Consider the following 15755-nt stretch of genomic DNA (forward strand, 5'->3'; position numbering starts at 1 on the left):
GACAGGAGAGTAAGAAAATGCAGGGTTGTTTTTTGTTTTTTCACTTCCCGGAATGGGTTTGACCTATATGACTACCAACTGAAGCAAGTAGATATAGAATGGGGTCCACATACTTGAAACACAGGGCAACTTCAAAGCATACACCAGAGTCAAAAAAAATCAAAAACAGAACATAATCAAAAGGGAAACAAACCACAAAAGAACAACACAAAGAAAAAGAGACAAAGAAAAAATGTAAAATCAATATGAAAACATGGTTAAAATGGCCATAAATATGTATCAATAATTACCTTAATTATCAAACATTGGACTAAATGTTCCAATCAAAAGACAGAGTGGAAGACTGGATTAAAAAAAAAAAGCTACAATATGCTGCCTGCCAGAGACCTACTTTAGGGCAAAGGACACACATAGATTGAAAGTGAGGGCATATAAAAAAGATAGCCCATGCAAACACAAATGATAAGAAAGTGTGGGTTGCAATACTCATATCAGACAAAATAGACTTTAAAACAAAGGCCATAAAGAAAACGGAGAAGGCAATGGCACCCCACTCCAGTACTCTTGCCTGGAAAATCCCATGGACAGAGGAGCTTGGTAGGCTGTAGTCCATGAGGTCACTAAGAGTCGGACACGACTGAGTGACTTCACTTTCACTTTTCACTTTCATGCATTGGAGAAGGCAGTGGCACCCCACTCCAGTGTTCTCGCCTGGAGAATCCCAGGGACAGAGGAGCCTGGTAGGAGGCTGTCTATGGAGTCGCACAGAGTTGGACATGACTGAAGTGACTTAGCAGCAGCAACAGCAGCAGTAGACCCAACCAAGGAAATTAAAGACTAGCACACTGACAACCATAAACTATTAATAAAACTGAAGAGGATTCAAAGAAATGGAAAGATATCCCATGCTCTTGGATTGGAAGAATTAATATTGTTAAAATGGGCACACTACCTAAGGCAATCTACAGATTTAAAGTGATCCTTATCAAGTTACCCATGACATTTTTCATAAAACAAATAATCCTAAAATTTATATGAAACCATAAAGATCCACAATTGCTAAAGCAATCCTGAAGAAAAAGAACAAAGCAGGAGGCAGATTTCAGACAATTCTTTTGCACAGAGCTACAGGAATCAAAACAGTGTGGTACCGGCACAAAGACTGTTCCAGATGGTCAATGGAGCAGGACAGAGACTCAGAATAAACCCATACATACACAGTCAACTAATCTTCAACAAAAGAGGCAAGAACATATAGTGAGGAAAGTCTTCAGCAAGTGTTGGCCAGTTGGACAACTGCATGTAAATCGAAGCTAGAACACACCCTCTCACCATACACAAAAGTAAACTCAAGATGTCTTAAACACTTAAAACATAAGACATGACACCATGGAACACCTGGAAAAGATTATAGGCAAAACATTCTGACATAAATTGTACCAATGTTTTCTTAGGTCAGTCTCCCAAGGCAATAGAAATAAAAAACAAATGGGACAGACTTTTGCATAGCAACAGAAACCGTAAAAAACTAAAACAAAAAACAACCTACAGAATGGGAGAAAATATCTGCAAATGATGTGACCAACAAGGGCTTAATTTCCAAAATACACAAACATCTCCTACAACTCAACAACAAACAACCCCATCAAAAAATGGACAGAAGATCTAAAGAGACATTTCTCCAAAGAAATACGGATGGTCAATAGGCACAAGAAAAGATGCCAAACACTGCTAACTATCAGTGAAATGCAAATGAAAACTACAGTGAGGTACCACCTCACACTGGTCAGAATGGGCATCATTAAAAACTCTACAAATAACAATTAGAGAGGATGTGGAGAAAACGGAAACCTCCTACACTGTTGGTGGAAATGTAAATTGGTACAGCCACTATAGAAACAGTATGGAGGTTCCTCAGAATACTAAAAATCAAATTACCATATGATCCAGCAGTCCCGTGCCTGGACATACAATCAAACAAAACTGTAATCTAAAAAGATACACACAACCCTATGTTCATAGCAGGACTATTCACAAAAGCCAAGCCATGGTAACAACTTAAATGTCCAATGACAGATGAATGGATAAAGATGATGTGGTACGCATATAAAATGGAATACTACTCGGTCATAAAAAAAGGAGGAAATAATGCCATTTGCAGCAACATGGATGCAATTAGGAATTTTCATACTGGGTAAGTCAGAAAGAGAAAGATAAATACCATATAATATTACTTATATGTGGGATCTAAAACATGACAAACGAAGCTATCTATGAAACAGACTCATGGATATGGAGGATAGATTCATAGCTGCTTTGGGGAAGGGATGGAGTGGCAAGCTGGGGTTAGCAGATGTAAGCTACTGCATGTGGAATGCTACTGTATAGCACAGAGAGCTACATTCAGTATCCCATGATAAACCATAATGGAAAAGAATATGAAAAATAATGCATGTGTATACACATATATATGAACTGAATGTATACAACTGAATCTCTTTGCTATACGGCAGAAGTTAGCACAACATTGTAAATCAACTATACTTCAATTTTTAAAACATCTATAAAAAAAAAAGCAAACAAAAAAACCCACTTATTGCTAACCCCTCCCCTGTGGTTCAGATTCAGTAGGTCTGGGGGCTCCACTCTGAGAACTTCTGCCATCAAGTAAAGAGATTAGACTAGGGGCTCTTAAAGCTTATTTGGTGATTTTAGGGTCAAATATGGGAACAGGGCAATTTCATGCTATTTTATTTCTTGTAATTATTTCCTTTGTTTTTCTTTAGATTTTAATAAGATACTTTTTGGAAATAAAAAATTAAAATGAGACACAACATTCTATGTCAACTTACTGCTTTGACCGTTTCAATAGTTTTCTTTCCAGTGAAGTAATTGTCACCTTGAGTCTCTCCTGGAACCTGCCAGAAACAAAGAGATCCTTTTAACATAACACTGATGGGTGTTAAAGAACCAACAAATTAATCTTCTATCCAGAAAAGAACAGACATACTATGTTATGATGACTGTAGTTACATTGTGTTATCAGCTACCATTAAATGAGAAATTCGTAAGTGCCAGTGAAAGAAAGTGAAAAGTGTTAGTCATGTCCGACTCTGCGACCTCTTGAACTGTAGCCCACCAGGCTCCTCTCTCCATGGAATTCTCCAGAAAAGAATACTGGAGTGGGTTGCCATTCTCTTCTCCAGGAGTAAGTGCCAGACACTATGTTAAATGTGTTACATGCATTATCATAATACTCTGCTCTACAACACATGATTAAAGAGATTGCTTCATTTCTCAGTTCTTTCTGATTTTTGATTTACAGTGAAACAGTTCCCTAAAGCCTCCCTCAAAAAAAAAAAAAAAAAGGCGAGAATGACAATCATTTAATACCAAGTCATTTGTCCCATAAAATCAGGATATACAGCTAAATTAAGAAGGACTACACAGATTCTTTCCCATATCAGCTGCAGATGACTTTGGCATCTAGCCCCAGTTCTAATTCCATTAGAAATTCTTGAAATTACAGTAAATGCCAGTAAGAAAATGACAGGGCACAGTATGAGGATCCCGGAAGATCTACTTACTGCTGGTTGGTCTTCTTTGGCCACACTCTCTTCATATTCTGCTTCCCTTTGCTGTCAAGAGATGGATATGAATTAATTTCAAAGATAAAACATGATCATTATGTGAAGTAAGGCAGTGAGAAGCTGCTTCTTTCACAGTCTAACCCCCTCCTGGGATCTTTATCTCCACTGGGCTGCCCAAGTGGTGTTGGCAGTCTTGGAAACATCTTCTGGAGGTCAGTGGACTAGCACTGAATGTGAGGTGTGGCAGAACTAGACAGGAACCTTCAGCCGAGTCAGCGTGTCAGGGACTGATACCTACCAAGCCTGAAGTCCTTACCATCTCCTTTTCTTCCTCAAGAATAAGAGGCTCCCTGGTTCTCTCCCAAAGTCTCAGAGATTTGTCATGGGATGATGATACAACGTAGTCCCCACTGGGGCTTACGGCCAAGCACCATATTTCCTGGTGGTGCCCCTGCAGAGAGTAAAGACAAAACCAAAAATCCTGAGTGAGAATATCTTATTCATAGACTGCTGCACTGGTGGGAAATCAATGCTCAACCTTAAAAGAAGTACTGAGCACATCAAAGTAGGCCAAGAGGTTACCTCTAGAGTCTGTATGTGTTCAAATTTGTCTGCATCCCACTGTTTAATCTTACGGTCTTTCCCAGCAGTGAAGAAGAGGTGAGACTTGGGCACAAACCTTAGGTACATCACACTGAAAAGTGAGAGAAATACTCAAACGTCATCAATTTCCTCATTATTAAGGTCTTGAACACACATAAATCGCTTTTGGACAGTTAGTTCTAGAGTTTTATTAATAGAATTTTAAATTTCTGACTATCTGAGAACACTAAAAGATGCTCCCAGGAAATAACACTGATAGGTAACTCAACAGGAGGTCTTTGAAAAGATGACATCTACCTGTCATCATGTGCAAACAGAGACTTATGGCAGTCCCCAAAGTCCAGACCCCAGATTTTCACGTTCCTGTCTGCAGAACCAGTTGCTATCAGTGCTCCATCCTAGAAGGAAGAGAAGTGAAACGTTACTAGTTCATCCGATTAGATAGAGCAAAGTTAACCAGAACATTTATCCCATTTCTTTCAAAAATGTCAATGTCAGTGCCAAAAAATTAATTTCATCTCTGTATCAAGAGCACCCACATCCCTGCTTTTACCTACAAATCTACTTAAAAAGCTTGTTAAGTGAGCAAGAACTGTGTGGCTCAGGTGTTTCTGGTCCTGCTACAGGGCAGTGTTGTGCTTTGATGTAGGTTATCTGTTTACTTTGTTAAAATTGATAGGATAAAGACTCCCTAATCTCTGTCACAGAGTTTGACAGAGTTGGGGGCAGAGAAAAGGGGAAAAGAGAAGAATGAGCCTGGGAAAGAAGCTACTAGAATGCTTACAACCTAGACATTTTTATGCCATGTCTCCTATCGCTGTTTCTCTTCTATTTTAGCACCTAGTTCAAATGGCTGTCCACATAAGAAGAAAAGTATTTTCTGACACCAATTTATTCTGTTCATGCACTGAGTGCAGATAGGTAGGGCGGGGGCCAATTCCTTTTACACAGACTAGATTTTTTTTCATTTTTAATTGGAAGATAATTGCTTTACAATATTGTGTTGGTTTCTGCCATACATCAACATGAATCAGCCATATGTCCCCTCCCTCTTGAACCTCCCTCCCACCTCCCACACCATCCCACCCCTCCATACTGCCACTCATAACTAGACACTGCAAAACATATGACTTTGGTCAAGAGACTAAAAGTATACACAGTGAAAAATACCATAAATATTGCAAAGTTCCATTTTCCTTATGAACGTTATACTTCAGAACAAAGCAGGGATGCATTTTTGAAAGTCCTGCACAATTTAGGGTATTCTACCAATTATAGTCCTTTAGACAAGAAAATACTATTTGGGGAATCCAAACCAGGTAGTTAGTTAAGAGGATTAATTCAGGTATCTGTGAAAACATTCTAAAACGATTAAAGAGATATATACTTAAGGTACGATTATAATAAATACTTTTGTAATTTTTTTAGGATAGTCAGTTATATACCAGACTGAAAAACACTGAAGTGAAGCTGTCAAGCCAAGAACGAACAAAGCACTTTAGAAAAGATAACTTGTCACTGAGACACTATTTAAATTTTACTTACATAAGATATGTCCATACATATTACAGGCAGTTTGTGTCCATATAGTGAGAGAAAAAACTAAATATTAAAAAAAAAAAAAAGAATATAAACAACTTATGTCCATCTATAAAATGCAGGCATAATTTATTATATGTAGATCTAAACTATAACCTTAAATACAGTGCTAAACACTGTCCTGAATTGTTTTTATGTCTGTGTTTCAAAGAAGACGACAAACCACTGAAGGTTGTACCCATACAACTTAGCATAAAGCCCTACATGCTCTTGCCAAGAACACTGCAGTAGAGTGGAGCCCGTGATGCTGCTGAGGCCTACTCCCTCAGTCAGCACACAGCACAGGGATGTTCTCTGGATCTCTTAGCTGAAGAGTCTGGGGAGCACTTGGTTCACAACAATACCTCCAGGCCTAATACAGTTCCACGGAGACTCTGGATGTAGAGCCCAGTAATCCATATTTTTAAAAGCAACCCAAATGATCCTGAGGTACTGCCAAGTATGGGATCACTGCCTAGGACAGCGAGCAGTTCTCTTAAAACTACTGGCTGCAACAGGATTTCTTGTCCACAGATTTTTCTGAACATGTGAAATATAACTTGCTTTAAACAAAATTTATGAACCAAAGGATTCTTTCAGAAATCCAGCCTTCCTAGTGCACTTGCAATGTTTTGATTCACAAACCAGCTTTCAAAAAGATATTACTGCTGGAAATAGTCAAGGCCACTACTCTATAGTCTCAACCCAAGTTCAGTCAGAAAGAAAATACCCATAGGCATAACCATCGTACCTTTAAAGTGTCAACATAGAAAATTTTCACAGTACAGTCCAGCAAAGACACGGCCAACAGCTTTTGATTGGGAGAGTAACTGACACACAGAACTTCTTCATCTAGTTGCAAGGTTCGGGTTTGCTTCACAGAAAGCCTAGCATCATGGAAAGCATCAAGAAAAATGAGTACAGAGGCAAAGTCTCCCAAGACCTTCTAGAGCTCAACAGAAATACATGCGTCAAAAACCCATTCAGTGGTGCCTCATTTTCACTCCAACAAATGGACACAAATTAAAAAAAAAAAAGTCTACTCACCTTTTCTGGGTACTGTTTTCATCTTTTACCAACTCAAAATCCCAGAACTTGACAGATTTATCTGCACCACCTGTCACAAAGCCACGCTGAAAATCAAAGGACATTTCTGTTAGAAAAGTATCTTAGTACAGAAACTGGTTCAGTTCAGTTGCTCAGTTGTGTCCGAGTCTTTGCAAGCCCATGAATCGCTGCATGCCAGGTCTCTCTGTCCATCACCAACTCCCGGAGTTCACTGAGACTCACGTCCATCGAGTCAGTGATGCCATCCAGCCATCTCATCCTCTGTCGTCCCCTTCTCCTCCTGCCCCCAATCCCTCCCAGCATCAGTCTTTTCCAATGAGTCAACTCTTCACATGAGGTGGCCAAAGTACTGGAGTTTCAGCTTTAGCATCATTCCTTCCAAAGAAATCCCAGGGCTGATCTCCTTCAGAATGGACTGGTTGGATCTCTTCGCAGTCCAAGGGACTCTCAAGAGTCTTCTCCAACACCACAGTTCAAAAGCATCAATTCTTCGGCACTCAGCCTTCTTCACAGTCCAACTCTTACATCCATACATGACCACTGGAAAAACTATAGCCTTGACTAGACGGACCTTTGTTGGCAAAGTAATGTCTCTGCTTTTGAATATGCTATCTAGGTTGGTCATAACTTTCCTTCCAATGAGTGAGCGTCTTTTAATTTCATGGCTGCAGTCACCATCTGCAGTGATTTTGGAGCCCCCAAAAATAAAGTCTAACACTGTTTCCACTGTTTCCCCATGTATTTCCCATGAAGTGGTGGGACCGGATGCCATGATCTTCGTTTTCTGAATGTTGAGCTTTAAGCCAACTTTTTCACTCTCCACTTTCACTTTCATCAAGAGGCTTTTTAGTTCCTCTTCACTTTCTGCCATAAGGGTGGTGTCATCTGCATATCTGAGGCTATTGATATGCAGAAACTGGTAAGACACCTCAAAATAATACAAAAGACCATTTTTATTTAAGGCATGGGACAAGAATTAAGATGTGTGGTTTTTCCTTAACCCCCTTTCTTGTTCTTTTAGGGCTGCCTGCACAGGTCTTATTTGAGAACTAACTCCTAGCAGTGCCTCATGTAGTCAGATGACAACTGATGTAAAGTTCTAGTTACACTTTCATTCAGTGTCAGGAAGAAAGACTCAACAACTACTACAGGGTAATGCAACAGTCAAAAGAATTTGCTGTGAAGTATTAAACTGGTCTCATCACATTTTAGGGTTAGTGTAAAGTATAAGGAACACGGAGTAAGAAAACTGGACCTCAAATGTCTATTCTGCCGTTTCAAAGATCTGTAACACAGAAAGAAAAACCTTACAATGATGCTTAGTGTTGCTATACAATGATGCTTAGTGTTGCTAAAGAGAGAAAGACTACCTAGTTTATATAGGTGTTGTGAAAATAATAGTAAATGACATGATGGATATGAAAACACTTTGGAAAATAGAACACGCCACAAACCCAAGATGCTAACTACTATTTACATTTTAAATGCTGCTTTATTTCTGCCCCCAATGGCATTACTCAATCTAAATTCCAGGTTCCATTTTTTCCCAAAAATATCTACTTTCAGGGAATACAGATTTGCCACTACTGAGGACATTCAAATAAATGGGCCACAATCCCTTCAGGTATTGTCAAAAAAAAATCTCAAAATGTTCTGAGCAACAAATAGCACCACTTGAGGTCTCCAGTGACTCCTTTGAAAGGAAACACACTGCTGTTGACTGGAAAAGGCTCACAAACTGACTAAAAACCACTAGACTTGTATAGTCATAGATATATAGACTGAAGGGGGAGCAGAAAAGACTGCTCTAACCTCTGTACCGCACTGCCCAAGGAAATATTTCCTCTTAAGAAGTATCACAAATCACTGGTAATGTAGGAGGATAAATATTGTCATGTCATGTAGCTCATGATCAAGAGCAGCTGAACAAAAATTCAGATCATAGTGACAGCTCTTCGTATTATCAGGCACAAAATATGGCACCATATATAGAGATTACACAAAGAGTGGACTTTCTTTAAATTCCTGTTAGGCAGCAGCAGAACTTGATATAAGAGATGGGAAGTGCAGCAAGAGTACTCAAGTCCAGATCGTCACATCTGGTTCAGTTACCTGATCTGGAGAGAGAGACAAGGACCATAAGGCTCCATCGTGTGCGTCTATTGTCTCCAGCAGATTTCCTGAGGCCAAGTCATAAAGCTGCAGCTTCCCCGTCTATGGAAGACACAAAATGAACACACCCGCAACCTCCACGATGCTTATCTACAGTGTCATAACCAAGCAGCAACGATGTGGCCGAGTGCTCAGGAAACGGCTTCCATGGTCTACCCACTGTACTTCCTCTGTGAAGAAGCGCTGTTAAATCTCCTACGGACATACCGGTCTAATCTTGGCAGGGTCACTATACTCTGCAACTATGGAATGCTACAACCTTGTAGTACAGGACTCCTGTCACTTCCACTGGTCCCCCAACTTCAAATGGGAAATACCGCGGCCAGAGGTGTATCAGAGTAAACATAACAGCAAATGGGGGATTTAAAAACCTTTAAAAATGTAATCAGTCCTTTAGGTGGACTAACAACTCCTCTCCATCTAGTTTTGGCTTCCCCTCTAGAATACATTGACAGTAATAAATACCACCTACAATGCTAAGGACAATGAACTTGGAAAAAAAAAATCGTGGTAGTTTAGAAAACTATCAGCCACACTTCCTCTTTAGACCCTGTATATGCTGTGGTCTTGGGGCCAGCACAGAACAGAACGCACACAGTGGCCAAGCCTGCTGTATGCTGAGTCTGTAAACATGCGGTGGGAAGAATGCAAGCAGAAGACATGCCTCCCAGGGCTGCCTCTTTCTAACTCTGACTATGAGTAAATTCATGTCCATGAGCCCATTTTTCCATCTGAAAAATGGAGTTTATATTAACAACCTCTCTAACCAGTTGTGGGGATTAAATGAGATAATGTATGTTAACGGCCTAGCACAGAGACGAGGCTAGGGATTCTGAGTCATACAAACAGTTTTTTAAACGATTAATAGTGGATGAACATTTGGTGAATGAATGAAAAATGAGGGTACTTTTAACTAAAATTTAACATTCTGTGACATTGACTATTGAACTCTCTCCAACTTATTTTATACTTTTTGGTGGGCAAAAAAAATATCCATTGTGATAACAGGTTTTCTAATAAAAATGCACATATGGCATTGGTTTAAGGAGATAATGACAAATACTTGCAAAGCACTTTTCAAAATATTCCACAGACCTATTACACTTTATTCCCACTACAACTCCGACTATCACCATTCATGCTACTTCTACTGCCAGCTCTTATTCGTTATTTTCTGGGAGCCAGTCTCTGTGCTAACTGCTTTGCAGACTGTGAGGCAGTCTTTTTACTTTTAGATATCAAAGCTTACAGGGTGGAGTAACTTGCCCAACTCATAGCTAGTTGAGTAGATGAGCTGGGATTCAAACCCAGGCAATTTGGCACAAAAGGCTCTGTCAAAAAGCAAGTGCCATCATGTCCTAAAACAGATAAGGAAACACACTAGGAGAAGTTTATGCAACTTGCTCCAAGTTACCCATTTTTTAGGGGGAAGAATCTGAATCCAAATCCATGTTTGTGCATTCCCTCAGGTTCTCTCCCCATGTGATTACAGCTGAAGATTTGGTCACTTGGTCTCTCTTTACTGAATGCTTCTATCTACCACACCTGATGCTGGTATTTAATGTATTTTATTAATCTTCTCAAAACACAATTACATGTGTGTTTATAAAAATATGCACGAAAGGCTGATCGCCAAATTGTTAATGATAGTTATCTTGGGTCATGATTTTAATTTTCTTCATAATTTAACATATGGTTTGGTTTACCAAAAAAAACCACAAAACTTAAAAAAAAATAAAAACCTCAAAAAAAAGGGCAATGAACTATCACACTCTCATATTATCCAGCTCTAATACATTTCCCATATGCTAAGGAAGCAGGTTTCTTAAACAACTTGAAGACTATTGAGCAGAAAAGTCCCCTAAATCCATGGAAAAGTCTGTTTACCTTTGTCCCTATGACCACCTGCCGATCCCCAGGCACAAAGAATGAGCAGAGCGCGTATTCACAGGCCATCGTGCGAATGCACTGCAGCGTAGACCTGTGAGGAAGAAGGAGTAAAGAGAGCCTGCTTCTCCACCTGCGAAGGCAGCATGCACATTTAATATTAATACCTACTTAGCCACACAGAATGGTCGACAAGAGAGGACAAAGTCTGAACGCGTGTGTGCTAAGTCACTTCAGTCGTGTTCAACTCATGTGACCCCATGCACTGTACCCACCAGGCTCCTCTGTCCATGGGATTCTGCAGGCAAGAATACTGGAGTGGGTTGCAATGCCCTCCTCCAGGGGATCTTCCAGACCCAGGGATTGAACCTGTCTCTTATGTCCCCTGCATTGGCAGACAGATTCTTGACTTAATTATAGTCAGAGAGAAAACAGTAAATGGCCCCTAACTTTGTTTTCTTTATAGGAGGTTCCCAATCCTAAGGAACAGATTCTACAAAAACAGAGTTTAAAAAAGCCATCTGCTCGGTTCAAGAGAACCCGATCTGCTGCTACAAAGAAGTGTGTGAGCCCAGAGGACTAAGTCAAATTAGCATATTATATCCCTACAGTCAAGTTCATTTTAGTGGACCATTAACATTCACCCATTCAGCAAATACCCACTCCCTCCAGTATGTACTGAATGCCAGGTCCTGTTCCAGGTGCTAGAGATGAGACAGCGAGTTAAACACAAGAGATTCCGAATTCCATAAAGCTTAACATCCTCCGGAAGTAAGATGTGTATGGGTATCTCAGGGGCTAGCAGGTGTTGTGGAGAAACACAGAGCTGGGGGAAGGGGACTCACAGTGCGAGGGGAGGCAGGGAACAGCAGGGTGGCCGTGCGATGGCAGCAGAGGGAGGATGGCCTGCAGCCGAACGGGAAGCTGGCTCCAGGAAGAAAGAAGAGGGAGCACGAGGGCCACAGCACGGGCACGTTCTTGTTGCCTGGAAGGGGTAGTGAAAAGGCCAGGGGCTGCAGTGGAGAAGGCGAGAGTGGTGAGACAGCAGCCCTAAGGACTGTGACTTCCAGTTAGCGTTAGATGGAGCTCTGGGAAGTGATGGAACTTCCATGATAAAAAGATTACATTGGCTGCCACGCTGAGAACAGACCACAGGGAGCAAGTAAGGAAGCATGGACGCCAGTCAGGAAGCTATTACCATCCAGATGAGAGATGGTGGTGGTCTGAACCCAATCGTGGCAGTGAAGGTGACGAGATGTGGTTGAAATTTCAGGTACATTTTGAAGGTGGAGCTGACAGGTTTTGTTAATGAACTGGACGTGGGACATGAGAGAGAAAACCAAGAATGGCTACAAGGATTTGTGCTTTTAACTGCAAGAAGTAGTTATTTACTAAGATGGGGAAGTCTGTAGGAACAGAGGGTGAGGAAGCTATTGAAGAAATGAAGATCACAAATGTGGTCTGGACATAAAAGTTTGAGATGCCTAATTAGACATCCAAGGGGTGATACAAAAAGGATTTGGAATGAGAGTCTGAAGTTCAGGGAGAGGCTGAGGCTAGAGACACAAATTTATGAGTCATTAGCACAGACAGCCATCTGACTAGAGAGCACAGAAAGTGAAGTGAAGAGAGAGAAAAAGTTCAAAAACTTTGCTCTGAAGCATTTCAACATTTACAGGTCAGTAAAGTACAAAGGATTCAGCCAAGACTGAGGAGAACCAGCCAGCAGAAGAAGAGGAAGTAATGAAATTCAGTGTTTCAAGGAGGAGAAAAGTTACCAATTCAAGGAGGATGTCACACAAAGCTTATCGGTCACTAGATTTAAAAACATGAAGACTACTGATGAGATGACAAGAGCTGCTTTGGTGAAATGGTGGGGATAAAGGCCTGATGAAGAAAAGGATCAGCGGATGGGAGAAATAACTGGAGAGGGAGGTAAGGATGAGACAGCATATTCTTTTAAGATGGGAGATATTATAGCATGCACGTATGCGTGCTAAATCACTTCAGACATGTCCGACTCTTTGCAACCCTGTGGACTGTAGCCCACCAGGCTCCTCTGTCCACTGGATTATCCAGGCAAGAAATCTGAAGTGGGTTGCCACACCCTCCTCCAGAAGGTCTTCCCAACCCAAGGATTGAACCCGAGTCTCTTTAATGTCTCCTGCGTTGGCAGGCGGGTTCTTGACCACTAGGGCCACCTCAGATCTTTATACTGATAGGAATGACCCAACAGAGAAGGAAAATTAATGATGCAAGAGAGGGAGAGAAACTGCCAGAAGTAGATATATAGGTTGTGATTAACTTTTGGTTAGGAGCACCATCAGTCATAGGAAGAAAGATTATGTGATACAGATGCAGCTAAATTGCCAATTGTAATGGGAGCATATGAATGTTTTTAGATGATTCCATTACTTTAGCCACCTGATGCAAATAACTGACTCATTGGAAAAGACCCTGATGCTGGCAAAGATTGAAGGCAGGAGGAGAAGGGGACGACAGAGGCTAAGATGGTTGGATGGCATCACCGACTCAATGAACATGAGTTTGAGCAAGCTCTGGGAGTTGGTGATGGACAGGGAAGCCTAGCATGCTGCAGTCCATGGGGTCCCAAAAGAGTCGGACACAACTGAGCGACTGAACCGAACTGATTTCTTCAGTGAACAACGAAACAAGGTCATCAGCTTAAAAGGGCAAGAGGTGTGAGATGTGAGAAGTAAGGAGGTGTGAGAGTCATCTAGGAAAGTGAGGAATTAGAAATCAAGATAAAGTTACTGGAAAGCACTAAGCCTACTTGAATTTAGAGTAGGTGATATGTTTGTGTCTAACCAAGTACAGCAATAAGCTTTAGACATGGAAGAAACTTGCATTTTTTGCACCAAATCTAAAAAGGCAATTTTTCCTACTCTAAACTCCACAGGTCTACAGTCAAAATGCACTAAAAATACATTTTCAAGGGACTGTATTTAGGGCCCTAAGAAAAACTAATCATCAAGAGTACTAAAAACTAACTCAAAGGGAAGAAAACTTTACTGAGTAGAGCTACAGAAGGGCATCACTTCACAAACCTGTTCCATATCTTAATGGAATCAGCTGCTGCTGAAAGGATAGCAATATTGTCTGAGCTGAATGACAAAGTCCGCACGTCACTGCGATGACCTCCAATGGTAATTCTGTTTGTCCGGACAGGCTGAGGACCCGGCGTGGAAGCATTCAGTGAATATAATTCCACCAAGTTGTTCTGCAGCAGGAAAACCGCCTTTAACTCTCCTTGAGGAGTATGAATCAAGTCAAAGGATCTGCATGAGAAAATATTCACATATGTTCAAATGTTCCAGCAACCATCTTCATTTCAGCATTAACTTTTTTTCAGGAGAAAGGCTTTGCAATGCTCTCCACTTGTAAGTTAACAAGTGTAAAGGATTTTACTTATAAGAGTGCTCTGAATATTGGACAGTAGTCAAGTACAGACCAAGTCCAAGAAACCTGAGCTCAGATACTGGATCTGATTTGTTTCCGTGTATATTTTCTAAGTGACCTAAAATCCTTTTGGAACACGGGCTATCCATTTTTCTTTGTAATTAGCAGCAGTAAAGAACTATAAATGAAAAGATAAAAGGCTATCATAATGAAGCATAGAAGACGATGAATAAGTGAGGCCATGGTGAGCAGGAGAAACTGAGTCCCACAACCATTGTGTCCAGATATAATTTGTAGCGACTGCTTACAAATAGGATGAAAAGCTGATACAACTTAGCAGGTTACTATTTCTACAACACTTCAGATACTTCAGCTACTACATTTTCACTCACTTGATTTTGGCAGAAGTTTTGATATTAGCTACCCGTTGGATTTCATCTTGCAGAGTCATTTTGACATTGACTTCAAGGTCTTCCTCCTCCTCATTGCAAGAATTTAATCTAAAGGAGAAAAGGAAAAAAAAGTATCATCCTATCACTTTTTTAGAAGTTTTGCTATTACTTGAGTCAAGTTTTGGTCCAAGACCAACAAACCGTGTGGGAAAGTCATTTAACCACATGAAATTACCATGAAAATTAAACAATGAAGTGTATATAGAAATGCATTGTGTACCACAATGCAATTAATATCAAGTATTATTCCGTCCAACAGGTACCCTTAATAAATGGATTCCAAATGCAGTAGTCCATAAAATTGCTGCGGATGAGTTCATAGTTCAAACTATTCCACTGAAGTGTTTCTGATAAACTTCTCTATCTTTGGGACTTTTTAGAAAATCCATTAGCCTACACTTAGCAACTCAACCATGTCAAATAAACCAGAGGTCTCACAAGATCTGCTCTAGCAAATAAAAAATTTAAGAAAGGATGACTTTTTGAGACTTGATAAATTTCAACCACTGAGAAACTGATTTCTATAGCTATAATGACCTAATTAAGGTGATACTGTCCTAAACTTCAATTATGTAACTGTCCAACCAGTCTTCCTTCTCACAGTGCCACAGGTCAGCACCAAGCAATCCAGTCCCCTTCTGTATAGGTTGCTGTCACTGAAGATATACTGCTAGCCTCTCAGAATTAAATCCTTTAGAAAACTGAAAGTCAGTCAGTCGTGTTCGACTCTTCGAGACCCCCATGGACTATACAGTCCATGGAATTCTCTAGGCCAGATTACTGGAGTGGGTAGCCTTTCCCTTCTCCAGGAGATCTTCCCAACCCAGGGATCGAACCCAGTTCTCCCACATTGCAGGCAGATTCTTTACTAGCTGAGCCACAAGGGAAGCCCAAGAATACTGGAGTGGGTAGTCTATCCCTTCTCCAGCAGATCTTCCTGACCCAGGAATCGAACCAGGGTCTCCTGAATTGCAGGCAGACTCTT

The 15755-nt window shown here is 40.6% G+C and overlaps 1 protein-coding gene across 4 annotated transcripts in view; it reads right to left on the reverse strand.

Moving 5' to 3' along the window:
- Positions 1 to 15755, reverse strand: part of WDR3 (WD repeat domain 3) — a 39371-nt gene that overhangs the window by 8905 nt on the left and 14711 nt on the right. For all 4 annotated transcript variants that reach the window (XM_005204029.5, XM_005204028.5, XM_024988555.2 and 1 more), the window contains 12 exons: positions 14711 to 14818; positions 13967 to 14197; positions 10899 to 10992; positions 8952 to 9053; positions 6819 to 6904; positions 6523 to 6658; positions 5739 to 5795; positions 4491 to 4591; positions 4173 to 4284; positions 3907 to 4041; positions 3588 to 3638; positions 2853 to 2918 (listed from right to left, as the gene is read on the reverse strand). In XM_005204029.5, coding sequence (XP_005204086.1) covers positions 2853 to 2918; positions 3588 to 3638; positions 3907 to 4041; positions 4173 to 4284; positions 4491 to 4591; positions 5739 to 5795; positions 6523 to 6658; positions 6819 to 6904; positions 8952 to 9053; positions 10899 to 10992; positions 13967 to 14197; positions 14711 to 14818 — 1279 coding nt within the window. The remainder of the gene's footprint in view (positions 1 to 2852; positions 2919 to 3587; positions 3639 to 3906; positions 4042 to 4172; positions 4285 to 4490; positions 4592 to 5738; positions 5796 to 6522; positions 6659 to 6818; positions 6905 to 8951; positions 9054 to 10898; positions 10993 to 13966; positions 14198 to 14710; positions 14819 to 15755) is intronic.

The sequence above is a fragment of the Bos taurus genome, chromosome 3 (assembly GCF_002263795.3).
Source record: "Bos taurus isolate L1 Dominette 01449 registration number 42190680 breed Hereford chromosome 3, ARS-UCD2.0, whole genome shotgun sequence".
NCBI classification, from domain to species: domain Eukaryota; kingdom Metazoa; phylum Chordata; class Mammalia; order Artiodactyla; family Bovidae; genus Bos; species Bos taurus.